Source organism: Hemiscyllium ocellatum, chromosome 12 (genome assembly GCF_020745735.1).
Source record: "Hemiscyllium ocellatum isolate sHemOce1 chromosome 12, sHemOce1.pat.X.cur, whole genome shotgun sequence".
Lineage (NCBI taxonomy): Eukaryota > Metazoa > Chordata > Chondrichthyes > Orectolobiformes > Hemiscylliidae > Hemiscyllium > Hemiscyllium ocellatum.
The window spans coordinates 32,983,384-33,008,834 of record NC_083412.1 but is presented as its reverse complement, the minus strand read 5'-3'; the positions used below and the strand labels follow the sequence as shown (position 1 = coordinate 33,008,834).

Here is a 25,451-nt window from a genome sequence, read left to right as displayed (position 1 = left end):
GCTTGGTTCCCATTAAATGTTCTGAAACCTAGGAACCTCCAATATTCCAAAATCTTGTCAGGTTTCCTCCCTTCCTCTGCAGAAGTCATAAAATCTGGGTGCTCACTATCCTCTGGATTACACTTCCATTACTCCAGAGTCATATTGTCAGTTCCTGGGTTCCTTTTCCAGGCAATTCTATAGTCCAGTATTCCTGGAACTCTGACAGCCCATTCTGAGCCTTCCAGACCTCAAGAATCTAATTCAAAGTACATGAAACACTAAGACCACACCTCAAATGTCTCAGATCTCAGGGACACCCAAAATGCTGATAGCAGCATGTCGATGACAGTGCTATGTTCCTTAAGAACCCTGGGCTTATAAAACTTCAGATTCATTGTTAGCAATATTTATTAGTAGACGAAATAGGTAGTTAATGAAGTGAGAATAAAAGCAATAACAGGTACAAATGTGATGATATAATGTACTTTATATATATCACAGGTTGTTCTGCTATAACGCGTGTTTTGTTAGTGCAAATTCGCCAAAAAATGATTGAAGAATTGAGGACACTGTTCCTAAAGCGCAAAGTTTTAAAACATGTATTGGTTTGAACACGACTCCAGTCCCAATAGTTTAAATGGTGCTGCTATTATGCAATTTTCTTCTAGCATGAGATTGCACAAGAATGGAACGACCGTGTTATAGCAGACGTGACTATAATATTAATAAGTTGGGGCTGAAGTTTCTCTCTGCATAATTACTAACAGTACTTTCCTAATTTAGGGTGTCAGGCTCTCTGCTTCACTAGTTTCATAATTATATTTAAAAAAAAATTGCCATTTTAATATTTTGTAATATAACTGTGAATTACTATAGTCACTGTCTTTCTTTAGCTTGAAACGTCAGTCACAAGTAAATGCCTATCTGTAATTGTAGTATATAATTATTCACCATGAATGAATGAGAAGACACTTGTTTGAATTGGAAAACATTAAGTACCTACTGACAATGATTGACAACTGACTCGTGCATGTTGACTGAAATGCCGACATAAAACCAGGGTTTAGCTGCTCCACTGCTCTTGTTCATTGCTGCACACATTGGCAATGTCTTGAATGCCTGGATACATAAAGCTCGACTCCAGCTCTTCAAGGGTGGCAAGATCTTTTGGAAATAGCATGCTGTTCGCTCATCAAAAAAGGAGAATGCAAACACCAGATTTTCTTGACTGAAGATCTTGGTTAGAAAGATGAAATGAAGGAGAGTTAAGCTGTACCCTTGGGTGGCAGCAGGATCCCTCACATAAACATTCATAAAGCAATGCCAAGAAAGAGAGAGAGAGACAGAGGTGAGAGTCAGAGAGAGAGAGGTGAGAAAGAGGGAGAGGTGTGTGTATGTGTGTGTGTGTGTGTGTGTGTGTGAGAGAGAGAGGTGAGAGATGAATGTCAAGATTCCAGCTCCAAGAACATTGATACACTGCAGGAAGAAGTTGAATGATCTCGCATGATTGGTCAGGGTTTGTGACTGTATCATCAAAACCCACCCCTTACCAACTGCACTGGTGGCCTCAGTCACAGTCCAGTTCAAAACAATCTCATGATTCACTCACCAGCAACCTGTATTCATCAGGACCCATACTTAACACTTATATACTTCACCTCACCTAGACACACTGCAGAGAGTCTAAAGTCCACATCTCTCACAATTCTGAGTTCAATAATTTTGGATCATAAATACTCCCCATTTTCAGAAAACAGACTTGTGAAATGTTTCCTCCATTTACAATTAAATTTCCTCATAATCCATTTTTTGTTTCCACGCAAGCCCTTCTTGTCAATCATCATCAGCCTTTTTCAACTTCTTTCTTTCTAAGTTTTCACTTCTCATAGATCTTTGCATTTTTTGTCTTTGCCTTTCTTTCTCCGCCTCTGTACCTGCTTCAAAAACTGCAGGTGTTTCTCACATGAAAGATCATCAACCTGAAAAGTTACATACTGTCAAAGGAACCCTAGTCATTTGCTGCTGTATGTCTCGCACACATGCTGCCACTGTGCATCAATGATGAAGGGGTGCATGTTAAAGGCGCTGGGTAGGATGCCAATCAAGCAGGCAGTTTTATCCCTGGATGTTGAACACCTTGAATGCTGTTGACGTATCACCCATCGAGGCAAGTGGAGAGTATTCCACCACATTCCTGCCTTGTGCCTTTGGTGGACAGGCATTTGGAAGACAAGACATGATTTGCAAACTGCCACATTTCTAGCCTCTGATCTGCTCATGTAACTACAGTATTTATACAGCTGGTCCAAATGAATTTCTGGTCCAGAATACCTCCCAGAATCAGCAATTCACCATTGACTGTCATAAGGTGATGATTAGATTCTCTCTTGTTACAGATTATCAGTGCTTGGCACTTATGTAGCATGTATGTTACTTGCTACTTATTAGCCTAAGTCAGGATATTATCCGACTCTTGCTGCATTTGAATATGGACTCCTTCAGTATCTGAGGGAGGGAAAATGGTGCTGTACATTGTGTAATTATTGGTATACATCTCACCTCTGACCTTAGATCGGAGGAAGATGATGAAGCAGCTGAAGATGGTTGTCATGAGGATACTACCATGAGGAACTCCTGGAACTGAGATGAATGAGCTCCAACAACCACAGCCATCTTTCTTTGTGCTTGGAATGACTCCAACCAGTTGAGATTTTTTTCCCTGATTCCTATTCACTACAATATCCTTATAGCTCCTTGATGCCACACTCAGTCAAATGTTGTCTTGACATCAAGGACAGTCACTTTCACCTCAGCTCTGGAGTTCAGATGTTTTGCCAATATTTGGAACAAGTAATGAGAGCAGGAGCTGAGTGACCCAGGCTTTTCATGGATCTCCCAGCTTGATTATAATGGTAGAGTGGAGCATATTCCAGGCCATCAGGTTATGTAAGAAAATAATTCTGCAGTTTGTGATTGTCAACAACACCTCATGGACACTCAGTTTTGCATTGCTGTATCTGTTCAAAATCTGTCCAATTTGACATACTGATGGTACCACGAAACAATTTGAAGTGTATCCTCAATGTGAAGATTAAACCTTTGTCTCCAAGATGATTCCTATTGATTTTGTCATGTACAGACAAATCCATCACAGGTATATTGGTGAGGATGAGGTCAAATAAGTTTCTCTCTCTTGCTGGCTCCTCACCACCAAAGGTTAGCAGCTAAATCCTTTATGATTCAACTAACTTGGTCAGTAATGATGCTACCAAACTACTCTTGGTGATGGACATTGAAGTCCCTCCTCAAAATATACTCTTCACTCTGATACCCTTGCTGATAGGACAAGATATGGTGGTGGTGGTGACTGGGACATTATTTGTAATGCATTAATCCATGTGATTATGTCAGCCTGTTGCTTAACTAGTTTGTGGGACTCCTGTTCCAAATTGGGCACAATCTTCTCGATGTTGTAAAGGAGGGCTTGCAGAGTTGACAGGGAATTGTCATTTCTGGTGTCTCGGCTAATACTGGCTAATCTGTCCAGTTTCAGTCAAATGTTCACACAGTTTACGTTTATGTTTTGAAAAAGTGACAGAGAATTGGTCAGAGCAATGCAGTTGATGTGGTGTATGTGAACTTCCAAATGGCATGGTAATAAAGTGCCATAAATGGCTTGTCAGTACAGACAAAACACACACAAAGAAGTGGACAGCAGCAGCAGAATATGAAAGCGACTGATGAGAAGAAACAGAGAGCAATGATCCATGAATGTTTGGAAGAAGGTGTGCATTGCAATTCTTCAGGGACAAGCCTAGGACAGCCATATTTCCTAATCTATAATGAGTTGAGAATGTCAGGCACTATTTCAAAATTTGCAAATGACAAAACAGATGGGGATGTAGTGTGAACTGTGAGGAGTTCAAGAAGAGACAGGCAGGCAAGGGGAATGGATGACAGCATGGCAGAAGATATGTCATGATATATAAAGTGATATATTTTGACAGGAAAGCTATGAGAAGCAATCTAAACCAAAGGATGCAATTCTAAAAGTAGTTTAAGATCACAGGAACTTATAGTATGAGTGTACCGATTGCTGTAGGTGGCACAGCCAGTTGAGAAAGTAGTTCATAACATGAACAGGATCCTGAGTACCAGTCCTCAGGAAGGATGTGCAGGAAGTGCTGCTGGAAAGACTGTCAAGAATATTTTCAGAGAAAAGGGACTTCAGTTGCCTGGATAGATTAGCAAAGTTAGGTGTTGCTTTCCTTACAGAAGATTCTTTAATCGGTGTGTTTGAATATGTGGGGTCTAGACATAATTGAGATATAAAACTTATTCCCATTTGATGGAAAAATCATGAATCAGAGGACACTGTATGGCAAAATGAAAAGCAGGAAACTATCTAATAATTCAGCTAGTACGTTGAATCTGGAATACAATGCATAAGATTGTGGGGTGCCACATTCAATCTTGACTTTCAAAGGGATTACCTGAAGAGGAAAAAATAGTCAGATATATTGAGACAGGGCACAATCACAATGGCTGGAAACATCATTCTGTTCTGTAAACATTCTATGACTCTGTTACCTTTTTAATTTGAGCTTTTTCCTAGCAGCACCTTGATGAGAAATCAAGAAAGTCAAACTTTTGTTCCTGATTAAAGTCTTGCATTGGAGCTTGAAGACTATTTCAGCAATTACTGTTGTTAGCAGCTCTTGTGGTCAGAGTTTGGAGACTAATCTAGTTCTAAAGGCAAGCATTATGTTGACTGCAAGGAACACTTGCACTCTTGTAGCCATGATGAGACTGGTGCAAATAATCCACAGACATTCTTCAGGTTAAGGTGCCTCTTCAATTATGCATTTGAAAAAAAATCTGTGAAATGACTGCTTATTGCAAGGTAGCAAGAATTCTGGGACAAAATCTAAAACCTCATGTCTTAACATCTGTTTCTGAAACCTTGTAAAGCTGGCGAACTCAAACAGCTATTTCACAAAATCACAAACTCATACAGCCAGGAATGAGGCTATTTGACCAAGTGTGCCAGTGTCAGCTCACTGAAAGAGATACCAACTAGTCTCACTTCCCTCTATTCTTTTCCCAGACATCTGCAAATCTCTCCTTATGTATTTATCTAATTTACATTCAGAGCCAATGGAATAATTTACTGTTTTCCCTGGAACATCGAAGGCTGAGGGATAACCTTATGGAGGTTTATAAAAGTGGAGTTGCAGGTCGATAAGGTAGTGAAGAAGGTGTTTGGTATATTTTCCTTTTATTAGTCATGTTGCAGCTGTAGAAAAAATTGGTTAGGCCACTTTTGGAACACTGTATGCAATTCTGATCTCCTTGCTATAGGAAGGATGTTGTGAAATTTAAAAGGGTTCAGAAAAGATTTACAAGGACGTTCCCATGGTTGGAGTGAGAGGCTGAATAGGCTGGGGCTGTTTTCCCTAGAATGCTTGAGGCTGAGGAATGACCTTCTAGAGGTTTATAAAATCATGAGGGGCATGGATAGGGTAAAATAACAAGGTCTTTTCCCTGGGTTGGGGAATACAGTACTAGAGGGCATAGGTTTAGGTTGAGAGAGGAAAGATTTAAAAGGGACCTAAGGGGCAACTTTTTAATGCAGAGGGTAGTACGTGTATGGAATGGACTAGCAGAGGAAGTGGTGGAGGCTGGTACAATTACAACATTTAAAAGGCATCTGTATGGGAATTTTAATAGGAAGTGTTTAGAGAGATATGAGACAAGTGCTGGCGAATGGGACTAGATTAGGTTAGGTTATCTGGTTGGCATGGATGAGTTGGAGCGAAGGATCTGTTTCCATGCTGGATGTCTCTATGGCTCTATGACTCCCAGACGTTTGGGCGGTGCATTCCTAATCATCGTAATAAGCTAAGCTGAAAATAAGTTTCTCCACGTTTCATTCTCCACTTCACAGTGCCATAATTTTATGAGAGTAATGATCTGATTTGTCCAATCAAGATAATTCTACCAACATTTAAAATAATTGTTTTGTTTTTATTTACAACTGTTAATTGATCAGGAAAAGCATCAATTTCCATTTTTGTGAAAAATATTATTCAAGTGACTCCTGATTCCTGATGAAGGGCTTTTGCCCGAAATGTCGATTTTCCTGCTCCTCAGATGCTGCCTGACCTGCTGTGCTTTTCCAGCAACACACTCTCGACCCTAATTTCCAGCATCTGCAGATCTCATCTTCGCCTGACTCTACAACTGATCAACCTTATATAATGAAAATGTGTATTAGTCTGTTTTAAAGATTAACTTCCCCAGGATTTAAATCAAGCATAAAAACAGAATTCTCAGTGACTAAAATGTATGATAGAAATCAGAGCTGTCTCTCCACTTCCCTACAAATACGCATTGTCTCAAGTTAAAAATCCAAATTCAAGGAAGGAGCATTTCTGAAAGAAATTAAATATTTTCAATTTCAAGTATGTTGAAAAAACTGTATAGGGCCACTCAACCCCTCAGGTTTAGATTAGATTAGATTACTTATAATGTGGAAACAGGCCCTTCGGCCCAACAAGTCCACACCGACCCGCAACCCACCCAGACCCATTCCCCTATATCTACCCCTTCACCTAACACTACGGGCAATTTATCATGGCCAATTCACCTAACCTACACGTTTTTGGGTTGTGAGAGGAAACCGGAGCACCCAGAGGAAACCCACGCAGACACGGGGAGAATGTGCAAACTCCACACAGTCGCCTGAGGCAGGAATTGAACCCGGGTCTCTGGCACTGTCAGGCAACAGTGCTAACCACTGTGCCACCGTGCTGCCCACAGTTCCCTATTTAGTTCCCTATTTAATTAGAACATGGTCATTCTGTAACTTCAAACAAATATCCACCCTTTTGATCCATATTCCAGAATATCCTTGACTTATAAATCTATCAGGATGTCAAATTTGAAAATTTCAATTGCCTCAGCCATGGAAAAGGAACTTCAAAGTTTCCTACTCTTTCTGTGAAACAGGGATTTCCAGATTCAGTTTGAACTCTAATTTTAACATTTCGTGCTCCTGTCTAGATTCTCCCACTAGTAGAAATATGTTGTCACCATTGGGTGTTTTTAATAATTTAAGCATGTCCATTAAATCAACTTACAAAATTCTAAACTTAAGAGAGTGCAAAACAGATTTGTAAGGGCATCAAGCAAGTTCGGCAGTTGGATATAGTATTTTCACATTCACACAGTCACCATCCGCAGAATAAGAGAGATGCCTGTACTCCTGTGTGCATTCTGAAGTGACAATTCCCTCTGACACTCTGACCCTCTCCTTCAATACCTCTGACATCTTGTCCCCTTCCCAAGAAATTGCAGAAAGTGTTCTCCCTGCTGTGTTAGCTCCTCTCTCTCCTCAATACCTAAGGCCACAAGTATATGTGTACTTCTTCCAATTTAGTATACAGCTCTTGCTGCTCACAATGTGGTCCCCTCTGTGTTGGGGAGATCAAATGTAGACCAGATTACCACTTTGCACAACACTCAGTCTACAGGCATAATCCTACCCTTCCAGTTGCTGACCAATTGCATATATTTGTGTAACTATCTCTCTCACACACATTTCTGTCCTTGGTCTGCACTAATGTCCCAGCAAAGCTCAACATAAACTAGAGCAACAACACCTCATCTTTCAGTCAGGCATTTCATAGACCTCTGGATTCAATATTGAGTTTGACAATTTCAGATCTTGGCTCCTGTGTCCCCATTTTGATTCTTTTATTGCCAAATACCAGTGTGTCCAATTTTTAATGCTTATAATTTCAATCAGAGCTGATTTTTATTCTGTCATTGATACATTCACTGGACTTTCTTTCTACTGCAAAACTCATCATTTTGTTTCGTGGCAGCTTTGTTAATAATACCTCCTGCCCTCAAACACAATCCAGAATTTCAAGTTGTTCAACTCTGCCTTTCCTCTTACCTTTTTCAATGCCACAAAACATTTCACGTTTCTTTTTTGAAGTTCTTGACTTGAAACATTGTTTTTCTTTTTTTCCCACAGATGCTGCTAGACTACTGAGATTTTTCCAGCACTTTCTGCTTTTATTGCAGATTTTTTGCATCCATTGTGTTTTGTTTTTTGTTAAATATTGTACTTGACCTACAATGAAATTTAATCCCAGATGCATCTCCTTATTTATAAAATTACTTCTTCTCAGGTATCGTCTACTTACACAGAAATTTCTAGTCACTTCCTGTGAAATTAAGCAGCACTATACTGCTGAATAGATTTTGTAAATAGAAAATCATTAAATCTCTCAAACAGTTTTTCATACCTCATTGCACTGAAATGAGAAGCCAGGAAAACGTGTTGGAGTTGCAGTACAATTTTATATTTACTAAAGTTGGAAATAAATAATCTAGATTACTAACTGTAATGTTCATTTATAGATTTATAAAAAGGCTAAATTATGATATTTTCAGCAACATTTGACTTCAGGAATTTAAGTTCACAGCACAATACTTCATCAGTTAATCTAAAGTAAGTGGTTGCTTTATTGAATGTTCCACCTTCTTTCCACATACACCCCAACATCATTGGATTGAATATCACCACGGAACTAATATTGGTATACACAGTTACTCAAATTGTATATTAAAAAGTGATTACTGCTAAAAACATTATTTTGCTATATCTTTTGAATTAAGTTAACTGCAGAGAAACAAGAAGTTGTGATACAAATAAAATGTCTTCCGAATTAGAACATGCAAATTTTTAAAATTTAGTCCAGAGACCTAATTCTCTTCAAAAGTATCAAGGTACTAAGCCAGTGTTCATTCTTCTGTCTTCCTCAAAAGGTGGCAGGTATCAGGATTGGTGAATCAAACAATAATCCAGGTTTTCATGCAAAAATACTATCAGTTAGATCAATGCAACTGATCACCTGCAAGGACTCATTCATTAACTCAATGGAGTCCTATTTTTTTTTACTTTTAATTCTGTGCATTATTCAGCCATCTGGACACAAAGCTATGAGCTTATGCATTAGCCCTTATCTAATAGAAAATACGTTACAATAATAAATTTCTCAATTTTCTTTGGGTAGCACCAGCTGTGTACAATTCCCATAGCCAAGAAGAGTTATTTACATGCCATCAATCAAGGTTAGATTTGGATCTAATTTATAGCATTTAGAGGATATTTGTTAACACACTGCAAAACTCTGGTTCTCAATGTTGATCAAAGCATGTTTCTCAATTTAAATGAAACCACAGTTCATGTTTGGATACTTCAATAGAATCAATAACCATGATGACACCTATGCCTAGCAATGGCTGAAAATATTTGAAGTTAATAATAATCAATTCTTCCTCTGAATTAAACGTTTATTTTACCTAGACAAAGTTTTAAAATTAGTTATCATTTATCATGATACCAGAAAGTCTAACTCATCAATCCCTATTCAGTATCCTTCCAAGTATTTCACTAGTATATTCAGATATTGTTTCAATAGTTTGTTGTCATAGCTAAATAAAATTTATATATGCAATCTTCTATTGCTTGGTGATCAAAGGTCATTGGAGAATACAACTTACATTCTCAGTTGTTCCAGTTATTACATGTAGACCATCATAAGTTGATTTGATATACATTCCCTAGGGAAGATGGGAGAGACAAAGAAAGAGAAAAATATATAACATTTCCATAAGAATTTAGTTACTATTCATAGCAGTTAAGAAAAGCTACAATAATCTAGTTTAAAATAAAACAGGTTGGATTAGACTTCAATGCATATTCTGTTGTGTTTCCAAAATTTCCATTTCATAATGACAAATTGCATATCTTAAATGGAATAGTTTTGTTATGATTGACCATAATGCAGATCTTAACTTCACTGGCATTGAATTTACCTCTGCTGACATAATAATAGAGCTGCAAAAAATGGTTAAGGTAGATGTTGCAGTCTTACCAGTAAATGTCATAGGTACATGGACAGCAGTTCTAATCTTCTAGCAATTTGACATGTATGTTCAGTAGAAAGATGAAGGTGACTTGAATATGTAAAAATATTCTACAGGGATAGAATTTAACTTGCCTTTCAAAAACCTCAAAACTTGATTTTTTTTAATAAAAGCATTTAAAATAAACATAGCTCTCGGCATCTTTCAGACAATTACAGTCAAGGGAAGATATGGAGAATGTCCTGCCTATTCCTCAGAGTAGTTCTCCCTAAAATCAGCTTCTTGATGGTATTGGTGGTGAGGATGCCACTGCTGGATGGTGACTTGGACAAAGCTCTAATGGACATAGCTGGGTCCCGTAAACGGGCGGGATGTTGGGGAGGTTAAACATTGATTGAAATTGTAATATGGTTATGCAGGATGTTCTTCCGGACTACTTATTTGGAAATTTAATACCTAAGTTAAAGAGGGAACATTTTTATCCCTGTACAGAGATAAATGCTGATGACGATCACACATTACACTTTGAATGATTTAAGTAAGAAACAAAACAATGTGAAGTAGATTAATTATCTAGGTCTCCTTCATATGTCCAACACAACAGTCTAACTTGTATACAGTTGCTATCATGCAATAAACACCACCTTGTTTGAAACAAGAACCTCTTCTCATTAGACTAACAAGTAGTTTTTCTCTACCCACTAGACCACATGGGCGATGTAGATCTCACCCTCAAAGGAAAATGGGGGCAACAAATCTAGCTTATGGTGACCAATAGTGGAGATAGCTCAGACATGGTGACCCTTGATGAATAGCATGCCATCTAGCTTTTTTTCCAGCTGCCTGGCCTCTAAGGTTCATGCATGACAGTGTTTTCTGGAACCGCTACCAGCAGCTGAGAGAGAGAAAGTTGGTGCTGAGCATTTATCACGTGGCAAGGTGAGCAGCAGAGCGGATTCCAGTGAACTCAGAAAAACCTTTCAGATACAACTCTAAGAGAATTAACAGTACAGACAGCCAGCAGTTGGAAGAGATGAACATTCCAGGAGCCTGCAGTAGAGCAAAGGTTCAGCAAGGCAGAATCCACAGGCATGAGGTAAGCACAGGGACAAATATGATCTGGAAGCTACCTGGAACCAGTACACTCACCACATTTAGCCATTAGAGATTACAGCTGTTTAGTGATGATAAACTGCAGAAACAAATCAAGGTTCAGCCAAGAGACATCAGAGACGCTGTAAGTAAAGTTGAAATGCCTGAGAGGCAAGTGGAAAAAGTTGTTGAAAAATACAACGCGGGATGAGACAGCTAAAAGCACTCACAGCTCAGAGGAAATGCTGTCAGCACAACCGGCAGGTATCATGAGACACGGCCACAGTAAAGGAAATCAAATGCCACAGAAGTAATTTTAAAATGAGATGGCAGCACCGGGGACATCGCTAAGCCAGAATTAAAGCAATGTAGGTACGATTTAGAAGCCACGGCAGACAAAGTCTAACAGAAAAATATAAGGAGACCACTGAAGAACATAAAGAGATGGCGATCCAGCATTTAAATCATAGTGAAGGCAGGAAAAATTCATTCAGACTGCAGACATCAAGACCCATCTAAAAAAGATCCATGAGGCAGTGGCCATTTTTATCTTTAGTGCCATAGGTAGTGAACAAAATTGAGTCTGACCCCTTCAGTGAATGGTGGACACCTTTTAGAGCCACAGGTAAAGGGATCAATTCAGGAAAACAGTTAAGAGGTAAAGTATCATCTTGGAAGCCACAAGCATTTGGATTCATTCAGTAAAGACCTTAAGAGGAGAGGAATTGTTTATTCAGCTAGAAAATAGGGAAAGCATCCATGTTGCTAATGAAAAGGTGAAAATCCTTCATCGTAGTGTTAGAAAGGTAGGGATCCACAAGTTTGGCCACAAAAGGCAGGAGATTTGGGAGATTAAATACAGGGTGGCCACAAAAGGCAAGAATCCTCCATTTTGGGAGATTAAATACAGAGAATACTTCCAGTACAGCAGTACAAAGCAACAAAATTACTGTTCAACATAATTAAAATTATTAAAACATAGAGAACAAACCAGTACTGTCATACTGCAGAACCGAATGTCTTTAAAAGAAGGAACATAACCAATCACATCAGGAAGACAGACCAGCAGAAATAATATTGCCAGGAAGGTTTAATTTCAGAAAGGGGGCATTTTATTTTCCCTCATTGACGGAATGTGAGCTTCACAAACAGAACATATCTGGGCATTTTCTACATGGCCTGGGTGGATGCCAGTATTGTAGCTGTGTTGGAGTAACTTGGCTAGGGCTGTGGCTAGTTCAGGAGCATGTTTTCAGCACTCTGATGGGAATATTACCAAAGCCCTTGCAGTGTCCAATGCCTTTAGATGTTTCTAGATGTCATGTCAGGTGAAGCAAATTTGTTGAAAACTGCCATCTACGTAGCTGGGGACCTCAAGGAGTTCAAGAGGGATCATCTACTTGGCATTTCTGGATGAAGATGGATGCAAATAGTTCTGAACTAGTGTGTTGGGCTCTCCTGTCATTGAAAATGGGAATATTTGGGCTGCTTTCCCCCTCAGTTAGTTATTTAATTGTCCACCACCATCTACAACTCAGTGAAATGATTAAGTCTGATTGATTTGCTGTGGTATTGCATCTGTCTGTCTACTGTATACTGCTATACTGTATACTGTATAGCAGTATACTGTACACTGTATACTGGCGTACAAATAGCCCTGTGTTGTAATGTCATCAGGTTGACTCTTCGTTATTAGGTAGTTTTGGTGCTGTTCCTGGCACACTTCACTGAACTGGGAGGAAGTCCCATCTGGGTGTTGATGGTCGAGTGGAGGATATGCCAGACTATGAGATTACAGATTGTGTTGCAGTGCCATTCTACTGCTGCTGATGGCCCACAGTATCTCATGGAAGCTCAGATTTGATATGCTAGATATGTTTGAAGTCTGTTATAACTGCCCATGACTGAAGCAGTATAAAATTTGCTGGAAGTGATTCTCAGTTGAGAGAAAATGGAGGGGGAAGATATTTAGCTGATGTCTGAAGTTAAACTTTAGAGTGATTACAGCTTTTGTTAAAGGAATATATCCCAGGTGACAAGATTAAGATAACAAACAAAGGGTTTTGTGAAATGTGTACCAAAGGGTCCTATTGAATTAAGGCAAAAAATACAGATGCTGTTTGTTTAGAGGGGGTTTAATAAAAAACATCTTTGTGAAATACTGATAGAAGCCTCCATAACAGGCTGGTCCAGAGTTTGGTATCAGCATCGGATAGAAGGGAAGAGTTCAGACCACATCACTAATGACTCCCAGGTAATTGTAGCCATGAGATCATGAGATGACCTCACACTGTCATTTGATATGTATGTCATCAATTAATGACATGATTAGTTTGTAATAGCCAAGGACAGGCTAAATATAAACATATAAAAAGTATATGCTTCCCTTTATGGAGATGTCTCTCGAGGCTTTCCCCTTACCTTAGTGTGGAAAATAATAAACTCTTTGATGCTTGAAGTGAACCTGGGTGTCAAGTGATTCATTCAGTCATTCTGCCACAACAATTTGGCATAGTCAGCCAGATCAGTGAAGCATGGACCACCAGCGGACAGAGGGACCAGATTATGTGAGTACCTTGTGCTCATAGTGACCTGTAACCTCTGTTTGTTCAGTGTCTTCTCACAGTCTCCTATCCGAACCTGAAAAGGGTCCACTCTGTCTCAAAGGGCAGTCAGTAGTAGAGGAGTAGATGTTGCGACTTTGAGACATAGTCAGAGGCCACCTTGAGGCACACCTTGGTTGAAAGGCAGGGATCCTCTTGGATGGTTAAAGTTAACTGGGAGACATTCCAAGTTACGCCTTGAGGGAAAGAGACCTCTGAGGGTTGTCATCTGTGTGTAGGGTTTTAATTGAAATGGATGGATTAGTGTGAGCCAGTAATCCCTGATATAGCAGGGTGCAGGCAGGATCCAAATCACACCTCGATGGAGGGGCAGGGAACCTTAGGGCTGCCACTTGCTAATCCTACGAATAAAACAGATAACAAAAAGATGGTCTTGGGAGAGAAGGAACTAGCCTGAGGATTGGAGGGATCCCTCAACGATTCCCAGAAAACATAAGAAACTAATTGGCCAAAAGATTAAAATGAGTTGGAACCCTCTGAGCCTACCCACCACACAAAGAGAATAGAGCAAAATAAGAAAAGAAAGACAAAGATGGCCTTGACATTAGTGCTTCAAGCACATGTGGAATGAACAAAATGCATTCATCAATTAATAAGGAAACAAAAGATGGCCAAAGTAATGCCAGCTGTACCAGTATTACCTGTTGTTAAACTAAGGCCACCAACCTACCTCCGCAAGGGAATGGCAGGAATGAAACTGATTGGACCATAACAGGAGAAGAAGCTTTGTGGTGTGATGATGGCTAAGGGGATGGGACTATGTCATACGTATACATAGCTCCATTAAAATGGAATACATTCCCCAGTTCCAGGGGTAAGCAGAAGATCCAGAATAGTAGGATTGCCTGCCCGAGTGCAATACCATCAATACCCACCATTCCAGCCCAACTCACCCAGTGTGTATGACTTATGTATCATCGTCACCTGGAGGCATGTTGAAATTACCGGACAAGTTGACCACTCTAAAGCCTAGATATATTAACAAGATGTTAATTAACAAAGGTTGAGCGAAATGCCAATTTGTGACAACCTGCACAGCATAGATATTGCAGGGTTTGTCTGTACAAAAATGCCAGAGACATACCGGGCATGTCTGTTACAACCTCGTTAAGACAGAGCCTGGTGCGCTGACCTAACAGCAAGTACACTAGTGCATGATCGAGCCGATCAGGTGCTTCGGGCAGATATTAAAAACGCAATGGGGGAAATTCCCATAAATTGGAATCTGGGCATGGGCATCTCTGAACAGAAAGGCAAGAATGCTATTGACCAAGGAAATCAGCAACTTGAAGCCTTCCAAACCCATACTGGGATACTAAAGAAGTGAGCATGCTGACAGAGTGAAAAGTGTGTGAGTGAGTGAATGAGTTTCAGTCAGTGACTGAGTGCTGTTTAATGGCCGGACCTGCTCATAAGCTGGACCTCCCCATTGTGCTAGGTCTGACTTGGAGTCTCAACAACTCCCAATCCTCCAAATGAGGTCACAAGGTGAACATTTTGGGATATGTGTTCCTGTGGGAAATAAATGATCCAAGCCAAGTATTTTGGTAAGAATATATTTATGTCAATAGACATCTCAGTAATTTTAAGCATGATACAGGTGACACTATATTATCTGATAATGCACCATGTTAGAAGAAATAGTGTTTACAGCATTAACAGTGAAACTACACAGTGCAGAAAATACAGCTTTCAAGGTTTGCTACAAGCGACTTTGCGACACAGGGGGTGCCAGATAACAGAGAATGTGTAAACATTTCTCATTAACAAATTGTCACTCTTCACACAAATGCATGTCCTGACCTCAGCCTGATTCCAGTGGTAGGAGATGTTAAACCGGTTACTGTTAACAGAGAATCGGCATGGGAAATAGCAATCACACCACAACTGTTCAAGAAACAGCTTGTCTTAAAATCACATTGTCAAGGAAATGGACATTGTTGAGCAACAAGTCTTCAAAAAACTGCTTAAAGGAAATTGAGTTGAAGATTTTATTAGGGTTCCTACATTCATAGCAAAATGCAAAATGATAGGAGAGTATCATTTCATATTATGTATGAACTATTATCTATTAAACATATCTTACATAATATAATCTGTGACTGTACAGGGTTGACATTAATATTTTCCACTCTTATCAAAAGTGAAGAATGTTCATAGTCAGTCATGCTCATGACAAGAGTTGGCAAAGAGAAACAAATGAAGTGGAAGATAGTAAGTCCCACTTAAGCTCATTGATGAATCTTTAACTCAAGTTGTTCAGCGTGGAGAACAAATTGCTATGGCAGACTCAAATCTGATGTCAGATGCTGGGAACACTCAAATTCAATTAGAATATTTCATTTCATCATCTTCCAAGAAAGGATCATTAGTACCAGTGCAAGGGCTCTTGTAAATTAAGGAACAATCTTCCTGTTGTATGATTAAGGAAACAAACGCATTGGGTTCACGAGTAAAGCAACCACAAGAAGTGAATAAAAGTGTCCAAGCTAACCAACAATTTGAAGTTAAGTGTCTACATTGAGCACAGATTGACTGGAAAATTGAGAAGAACGATTTGTTTGCACAGCTTGAATATAGGGTGTATGCAAGTCCATGATAGCCACTACTGACATGGGTAAGATGGTGGTGGAGTAGCGGTTCTGATCCTGAGCTGGTGTGCTCCATTGTCTTTTTTTTTGCTCTCTTTTCTTGTTTTTTTTTACTTTTTTTCTATTTTATTTTACTTGCCCCTTGCTGAAGGGCTTGGTTGTGGGATGGCATCAGCAGCAGTGAGTGGGCCCAGCAGCATGGACTCAAGTGGGCCCAGCAGCACTGAACTGAGCGAGCCCAGCAACATGGACCCAAGTGGGCCCAACAACATGGACCCGAGTGTGGCCCAGCAACATGGACCCAAGTGGGCCCAACAACATGGACCCGAGTGTGGCCCAGCAACATGGACCCAAGTGGGCCCAACAACATGGACCCGAGTGTGGCCCAGCAACATGGACCCAAGTGGGCCCAACAACATGTACCCAAGTGGGCCCAGCAGCATGGACCCAAGTGGGCCCATCAGCACCAAATTAAGTAAGCCCAGCAATACGAACCCAAATGGGCACAGCAGCACCGAACTGAGTGTGCCCAGCAACACACACCAGAGTGTGTCCAACAGCATAGGTCCAAGTGGGCCCAGCAACATAGACCCAAGTGGCCCAGAAGCATAGATCCGAATGGGCCCAGCAACACGAACCCAAATTGGCCCAGCAACATGGACCTGAGTGGGCCCAGCAACACGGATCCAAGTGGGCCTAGTAACATGGACCCAAGTGGGCCCAGAAACACGGACCCGGGTGGGCCCAGAAACACGGATCTGAGTGGGCCCAGCAACACGGACCCAGGTGGACCCAGCAACACGGACCCAAGTGGGCCGAGAAACACGGATCCAAGTGGGCCCAGCAGCATGAACTTATCGTGATGGCGTGGGAGGTGAGTTTGGGTTCCTAGTGGCTTCTGCATCCAGTGCAGATCCATGGAGGTGGCAGCAGAGACAAGTTTGTGCCCAATAGATTTTTTGATTAAGCAGATAATTTCCCCTGTCATCCAAGGTTCTGAAATCCTGCCACTCCTGACCTTCATTTTCACAGGAACATGCCTGCCCTGCACACTAATCAAATGGTCAATTCATCAATATCCTCGATAATCACCAGCCCGCTAATAAATGTACTGCCAGAACATCCAAGGTGAGCATTAATTTCCTCACAAACACAGTATTTAGATCACTAGAAGCCCAAATAAGTGAGCAACATCCATTTCTTTCCAGATAACTGACAGATACTTCTCCATGTAAAAGCCATTATCCTTAATACAGCTTCCAGATAGCTGAGTTCACAGCTTATCCATTTCCATCACAAATCTAAAATATTTTACCAGGCAGTTACATCTCTTTTTATTATATCTGCAATCTCAATCTCAGATTTAAAATTAACAACTGACAGTGCTCATTACAATAACCTCCACTGCATTTTCCCAATATAGTAACTCCTCAACATATGCAACCTTAAGTTATGATTCCACATTCATTGCAAAGAGATTCATTTCCATAATGGTTTCAAGTCTTCCTAGTGCATGGTCAGCAGAGAGTTTTCTTGTTGTTAGCTTGACAACTGTTCTTTGCAGAGCTGAAAATGTGTTGCCGGAAAAGCGCAGGAATGAAGGGCTTATGCCTGAAACATCGAATTTCCTGTTCCTTGGATGCTGCCTGATCTGCTGCGCTTTTCCAGCAACACATTTTCAGCTCTGATACTCCAGCATCTGCAAACCTCACTTTCTCCTCGAAAACTGTTCCTTGCAGGCCCTCCCTCTCTCATAAACCACTTGCAGCTTCGCGCTCTCTTCCATTCTCTTGCACCACATTGCTCTCTCTCTTGCAATCATCCATATATTCTGGTTACCCCACCCCCCAGCCCCATCTGACACCATGGTCCCTGTGTCCTCCTTACCCAATGGCAGGCTCCAAGGGCCCCCAAATCGTTGCAACACTTTGTCTCCCCAGTTTTCTTTTGTGGCCTACCTGATTCTCTGACTCCTTTGCTACTTCCTTCTTTCCCATACAACAAACCTCTACCTGCTCAGGACTCATCAGGGAGATGGCTGCCCAGGCAAAAGGCCACACCGGTTCCCTCGATCATCCTGGTGTAGATAAAGGGCAGCTAAATCCTGGCCCTGTCCCCTCATCTCAGCTGTAAGCCCCAACTCCTTCCTGGGCTCAGCAAAACATTGGCTTTCAGATAAAATTCCATATAAAATTCTGAAATGGTGAGATAGACTGATAGGACAGGCCTGTTTTATTGTGCCATAAAATTGTAGATTCTCCACAGTGTGGAAGAAGGCCATTTGGTCCATCAAGTCCACACCAATCCTCCATGGTTAATCCATGCAACCCACATAATGGGCAATTTAGCATGGCCAATGCACCTAACCCGCACATCTTTGGATTGTGGGAGGAAACAGGAGGGAACCCATACAGACATGGGAAGAACGCGCAAAGACCAAACGGACAGTCGCCCGAGTGTGGAGCTGAACCTGGTTCCCTGGCACTATAAGCCATCGTGCTGCTCAGATAAACTCATTCCTAGCAGTCAGTCAGGGACATACAAGTAATTGGAGGAAGGATTAGAGGAAATGGTAGAGAATCCTTTTCAGTGAGAGGGTGATGGGAGTCTGTAAATTAATCCTGTAAAGATAAAACCTTTCACTGTCTCTAACAGAAGTATAGGTCTGCATTCAAGGTGCTGTAACTATAACAAAAGTAACAGAAATCAAGGCTTGGAAAGTGGGATTAGGCTGGATGGTTGTGTCTTGGCTGACATAAGCTTGGGAGACTGGATGCCTTCCTTTTCATCTGTAAATTTACATATTCTAATGTAATGCTCTGAAAATGATTTTGCGCAACTAATATCATTTGTCTTGATCTATTAACCAAAAAAAATCCTTTGAACTTAGGAGATATATCTGGGTTTACAAGGAGTAGATTCCTTATGCAAAAATAGAAAGAAAATTCATGATGGTGTGGATAATCTTGATTGTAAAATACTCACGTTTACCATCACATTCATTATTATGCAGCAACATTTTGCAAATTGTTCTGTCCTGGCTTTATTTTGGCTTTCATGTGATGAGTAACCGTTTCTCTGAAAATCACCAGAAAGGTGGCTGTGTTCTTATGCTTTAATGAATGTGACAGAGAATGGGCAGTGCTACAAAGGCAAGTTGCAAAACTCATTGCACCAGCAAAATTCACAAATCTATTCTATCTTTAAGCTACAGTATCATGTGTGAACAGATTGAATTGCCCTTAGAAGCCTAAATCACAGAAGACAGGTTTATCAGCCAATATACTGGTGTTCAGTCAACTAAATTGAATTTGCAAATATGAAAATCTTTCATCCAAACACTGCAGAGATCATTTTCGTGAAATAGTTTAAAAATAGATTGCTACCCTGAACATTAAAATGCAGTTACACAAATCAAACATCATAATGAATCATACATAGTTACAGTGCATGAGGAAGCCATTCCAACTGTCATGTCCATGCCAACTCTCTGGATGAGCAATTCAGTTGGCCCCACTTCTCCTCAGCTGCTTATCCCATTCCCTTTTGAAAGCAGTGAGTGCTTTTCCTCCTGCCAGTCTCTCAGGCACTGCATTACCCACCCCAACCATAAGGATGTCACCTTTGGTTCTTTTACCAAACATCCTCTGCTTCTACACCAATCCACCAATTTGACTAGCTTTCCTCTAACTAATCTCTGAAAACCTGGTGTGTTTTTGAGTGCCTTGATAAAATTTCCTATTCCAAGATTAGTATTTTCATGTAAAACAACGTTCATTTCTGTAAAATAGTTTTGAGGTAAATGAAGCACAACTTGTCTTGACCGGTCTTAACAAAAGATTAATTACTTTTCTTTTTTAAAACATGTATAAGTATCAAAATGGTCATGGAGAATGCATTAGTTGTAGAACACAGAAACTAGCAGCAGAAGTAAGTCACCTGGCTCTTCAAGCCTGCTCTGTCATTTAGTATGATCATGGCAGATCCTCTATCACAATGTCACATTCATACTTTCTCTCCATAACCTTAGATGCCTTTAATATCCAAACATGTACCATCTCTTTTTTGAATATACTTCACAACTTTGCCTCCACAGCCTTCCATGAGAGTGAATTCCACAAGTTAACCACCCACTGAGTAAAGAAATGTTTCCTTAGCTTAGTCGTAAATGGCCTATCTCATAGCCTGAGACTGCGTCACTAGGTTTTAGATTCGTCACCCAGGGACAACATCCGCCCTACATCTAGTCTGTTGAACACTTTGTTAGAGCTTTGTATGGTTCAGTCAGGTCCCCTCTCATCCTTCTAAACTCTAAAGAGTACAGAGCCAGATGAACCTATCTGTCCTCATAGGGCAATCCTACCATCCCCAGTATCAGCATAATGAACCTCTGCTGCACTCCCTCTTTGGCAAGTATTTCCTTTCTTAGGGAGAGAGACTGAAACTAGAATACTCCTCAGGTACGGTCTCACCAAGGACCTGTATAACTGCAGTAAGACATCTTTACTTCTGAACTCAAATCCTTTTGCAATAAAGGCCAACACACAACTTATATACAAGGACCCCCAGATCACTTTGTACATCCACACTTCCCAGTGTATCACCATGTAAATAATACTCTGCCTTTCTGTTTTGGACACTGAAGTGGAGAATCTCACATTGATCCATGTTATACCGTATCTGCCATATGTTTTCCTCTACACACAACGTCGCGATCACCCCAAAGCCTCCTTGCGTCCTCCTCACAACTCAAACGCCCACCATTTTTATATCATCAGCAAACTTGGAAATGTTGGATTTTGTTCCCCTGCCCAGGTAACATTATATGTTATAAAGTAAGGTGCTGGAAAAGCACAGCAAGTCATATAGCATCCAAGGTGCAGGAGAGTCGACGATTCTGACATCAGGAATGTGGGGTGGGGAAGGGGGCTGAGAGATAAATAGGAAAGTGGGAGTGGGGCTGGGGGAAGATATCTGGGAAGGCGATAGTTAGATGAAGGTGGGGGGTGATGTTGTTAGGTCGGAAGGGAGGGTGGAGCAGATAGGTGGGAAGGAAGATGGACAGGTAGGACAGTTCAAGAAGGCGGTGCCGAGTTGGAGGATTGGATTGGGGATGAGGTGGAGGGTGGGAAGATTTGTAAATAGTGCTTTTCCAGCACCATACTTTTCGACTCTGAATCTTCAGCATTGGCAGTTCTCACTTTCTCCTGAGGTAATATTATATGCAATATGAGACACTGGAAACTGTATTACATCTTACACTACGTGCTTTTTTTGAATCTTTATTTAATAAAATTCCTGAACCCCATAAACATGGTTATCTTATATGTAAATAAAGGCTTTTCCCCACTTGAGTCCCATTTTCTGAATTTGGTGATACAGTTCCAGAGGAATTTGATCTCAGACAAATATCCTTTCTTGACATACAATCCTAGAGCATACTGGTGGGCTACTGGACTGGGAGATCTGCATAGCAGAACACAACCCTGTTCTCATTTAATATATTTTAATGAAGCTTATTCAACGTTTTGATAGCGTAACCAAGTCAGCTCCTCCTATACATTAACCTCTACTAGTGCAAATGTATTTTGTCAATATCATAAATTCCATCCGATACAATCACTCATTAAACATATGTACCATATACCACAGAATCAGTGAGTTCACACAGGTGTACAGCATGGAAAAAACTCTTCAGTCCAACTCATCCATGCTGACCAGACATCCTAAATTAATCTAGTCCCATTTGCCAGCATTTGGCCCATGTTCCCCTAAATCCTTCCTATTCATCCAGATACCTTTTAGATGTTGTAATTGTACAAGCCTCCACCACTTCCTTTGGCAGCTCATTCCATACACACACCACCCTCTGTGTGAAATAATTGCCTCTTATGTCCCTTTTAAATCTTTCTCCTCTCACCTTAAACTATGCCCTCTAGTTTTAGATTCCCCAAACCCAGACATTGCCTATTTATCCTATCCATGCCCCTCATGATTTATAAACCTCTATAAGATCATCTCTCAGCCTCTGACACTCCAGGGAAAACAGCCCCAGTCCATTCAGCCTCTCCCTATAGCTCAAACCCTCCAACCCTGGCAACATCCTTGTAAGTCTTTGCCATGTATAGAAAATTGAACATTCTACTTGGTAAGATGTTAAAAATAAAACAATGGGAACCAAAACTAAAAGATGTGAAAGTTATCAATGTGGATGTAGAGAGAATAAGAAATTGTAGATCCAAGTTTTGTTTTACAACAAATGAATAGTTATTTGTTGATATAGAGGATCTCCATAAACATTGATATTGAAGATCGGTATTTCTGTACAACATAGGCAGAAGAGAGGACCGCAGATGCTAGAAACCAGAGTTTAGATTAGAGTGGTGCTGGAAAAGCACAGCAGATCAGGCAGCATCCGAGGAGCAGGAAAATCGACGTTTCGGGCAAAAAGCCCTTCATCAGCCCTTCTGCACAACATTCGCATTCTCCTCACAACTGGTAGAAACCATTCTTTCCAGGATACCCTGGTGCATCTCTTACTCACTCCAAACAATCTCTCCTTTAATCCCACAATATCTTCCTCTGTACAGGAGAAACAATCTACGCTCCTTGTTTCTTGGATGAAACAAGAATTTATTTGAACTTTTTGAACTTATTATACTTTATTCACTATTCAATGAACATAGGTTCTGAAGAAGACTCATATCGAACTCAAAAGTATTAACTCTCTTTTTCTCTCTGCACAGTGGTGCCAGATCTGTTGCGTTTCTCCAGCTCTTTCAGGTTTTATTTGAGATAGAGTTAAACCAGGTATAGAGAGATAAATGATAAATTAAATAAAAGACAGTACACTAGTGAAAAATAAAGCGACAGAAGGAAAGGTTTTATTTTCTGGAAATTTCTGAAAGCAATTCCGAGATATCTGAATGAATTTCAATGATGCAGATGGCTAGAGAATTGTTGGAGCCGTGTAGACTGCAGTTATGTGTTGGGACCATGTGGAAACCTGAATGCTGCTGACTCCATGGGAAGTGCCTGGGAAATTGAATTTTCTGTTGGGCAATTTCCCTACTCTCTATCCTCTGAAAGAGTTCATTAACATTGGCGAATTTGGAGAGTTCTGACCACTAAAGCCTAATAGTTACTCACAAAATGTTTGAGGATTAAATAGCTACTCTAATTCTTGGCAACTACTTACTACACCCCTCTACCATCCACCCCCAATGCGTGCCCCACATCCCCCCTAAACAACATCTCACATCCAGAGCCTTACCCGAACCTTGTTCAATTCAGATCTCCCATCGCACACTGTTGGATGCTGGCTATGGTACTGATCATTTTATACCACAGAACACTGACTGTTGGAAAAAGAGACATGGCTTCCACACCGATTCTCTCTGCTGCCGGACTTGTGGATATCTAGATGGGTTCCTAACAGCAGGCCCCAGTCCAGGAATCTCCAGTGCGGAAGCTACTGAAAGTTAAATGGGTAATTTTTAATGACTTCAGGATGTGCTTCACAGTCAGAAGACATGTGTGTTCATGACTGTGCAATGCTCACCACCATTCTCAACTCACAGACACTGAAGCAGTCTGTGTTCATATGCAATGAGATCTAGACAATATCCAGGCTTGGGCTGAAAATGGCAGATAACTTTCCTACCACACAAGCACCAAAGACAAAGAAGCCAACCACTGCCCCTTGACAATGAATGGTATAGCTGAATTTCACCTATCGACGTCCTGGACTTACCATCAACCAGAAACTGAACTGAACATGCCGTATAAATAATGTCAAGAGTGTGGTGCTGGAAAAGCACAGCTCCCTCACCTTCATCTACCTATCACTTTCCCAGCTATCTCCCCACAACCCCAGCCCCTTCCATTGATCCCTCAGTCCTGACCCTCATTCCTGATGAAGGGCTTATGCCCGAAGTGTTGATTCTCCTGTTCCTCGGATGCTGCCTGACCTGCTGTGCTCTTTTAGCAACACACTCTCGACTCTGATCTCTAGCATCTGCAGTCCTCCCTTTCTCCATATAAATAATGTGCCTACTACAGGAGGTCAGAGGCAGGGAATTCTGTGACAAATGACTCACCTCCTCACTTCCCAAGGCCTTGCCAGCATTGCCAAGGCACAAGCCAGAAGATGGGATTTTCTCAACCTGCCTGGGGGAATGCAGCTCCAACTATACTCAAGAAGGTCGATATCATTCAGGAAAATACAGCCCACTTGATTGATACCACATCGACCATATTCAATATTCACTCCAGCCACCATCAATGCACAGTGACAGCTGAATGTGCCAGTTAAAATACACACTGTGACAACTCATCAAGGCTCTTCTAAATCTGAAACCTCCATCACCTAGAAGGACATACCTGTAAACATAATCAACTCCAGGTTTCTTGCCATGCCACACACTATGCTGACCTGAAACTATATTGCCGTACCCTTACTGTCACTGAGTCAAAACCCTGGAACTCCTTCCCAACAGCACTGCAGGTGCTTCTACAACAGATAGACGGTAACAGTTCAGGAAGGCAACACACCCTCTCCAGGGCAATTGTGATTGACAAGAAATGCTGGCCTATCCAGTGACACTCACATCCCATTAATAAATACAAAACAAAATAAAAACGCATTGGCAGTAAAGAACTTGAAGGTTTGGGGTTAGGGGTCATGGAAAGCACTGTCTACATACAATTCCTTTTTATTGCAAGTGCATTAATAGTTAATTGCAACAAAGCTGAACTCCATTTGTTTGCTTGATTTTACCCATATTTATCATGCAAAAAGCCATATTTGGTAATCGTATCGTGGAATCTGTTTAGTTGAATTATGCTCTATACTAGAGGGTGGTTGTACCAATTGCAGTGGCCTTGATGTCACTTCATGTACCTTGTGTCTATAACCACAATTCTAATATTTGAGCTTCCACTCAAAAGAGACATAGGTCTTACCAATCCTTCACTGGGTTTGATGTTTGTCAGTTGAACCACCTCCAAGTGAGCAGATTGTGAAACCAGCGGATCAGAAGATAGAGAGATAATGTGGTCACAAACACCTGAGAGTGTTTTACACTGTGACAGAAAGAGAAAACAAAAGAGTAAGGATACATTTCTAGAAAATAGCAGGGCAGATAAACAAAGCAATTTAATGATCTGTCAAATGAGAATGGCTTAACTTTAAATCGTTAGAGGAGTTCTGAAAATC

At 40.8% G+C, this 25,451-nt stretch overlaps 1 protein-coding gene across 1 annotated transcript in view; it reads right to left on the bottom strand.

The window, feature by feature from the left end:
* The window catches only part of cnksr2a (connector enhancer of kinase suppressor of Ras 2a), a 481,257-nt gene that overhangs the window by 263,450 nt on the left and 192,356 nt on the right, over positions 1–25,451 (bottom strand). Inside the window, exons 6-7 of the mRNA XM_060832965.1 lie at positions 25,199–25,318; positions 9,562–9,621 (exon numbers count right to left, since the gene is read on the bottom strand). Of these exons, the coding sequence (XP_060688948.1) occupies positions 9,562–9,621; positions 25,199–25,318 (180 nt within the window). The remainder of the gene's footprint in view (positions 1–9,561; positions 9,622–25,198; positions 25,319–25,451) is intronic.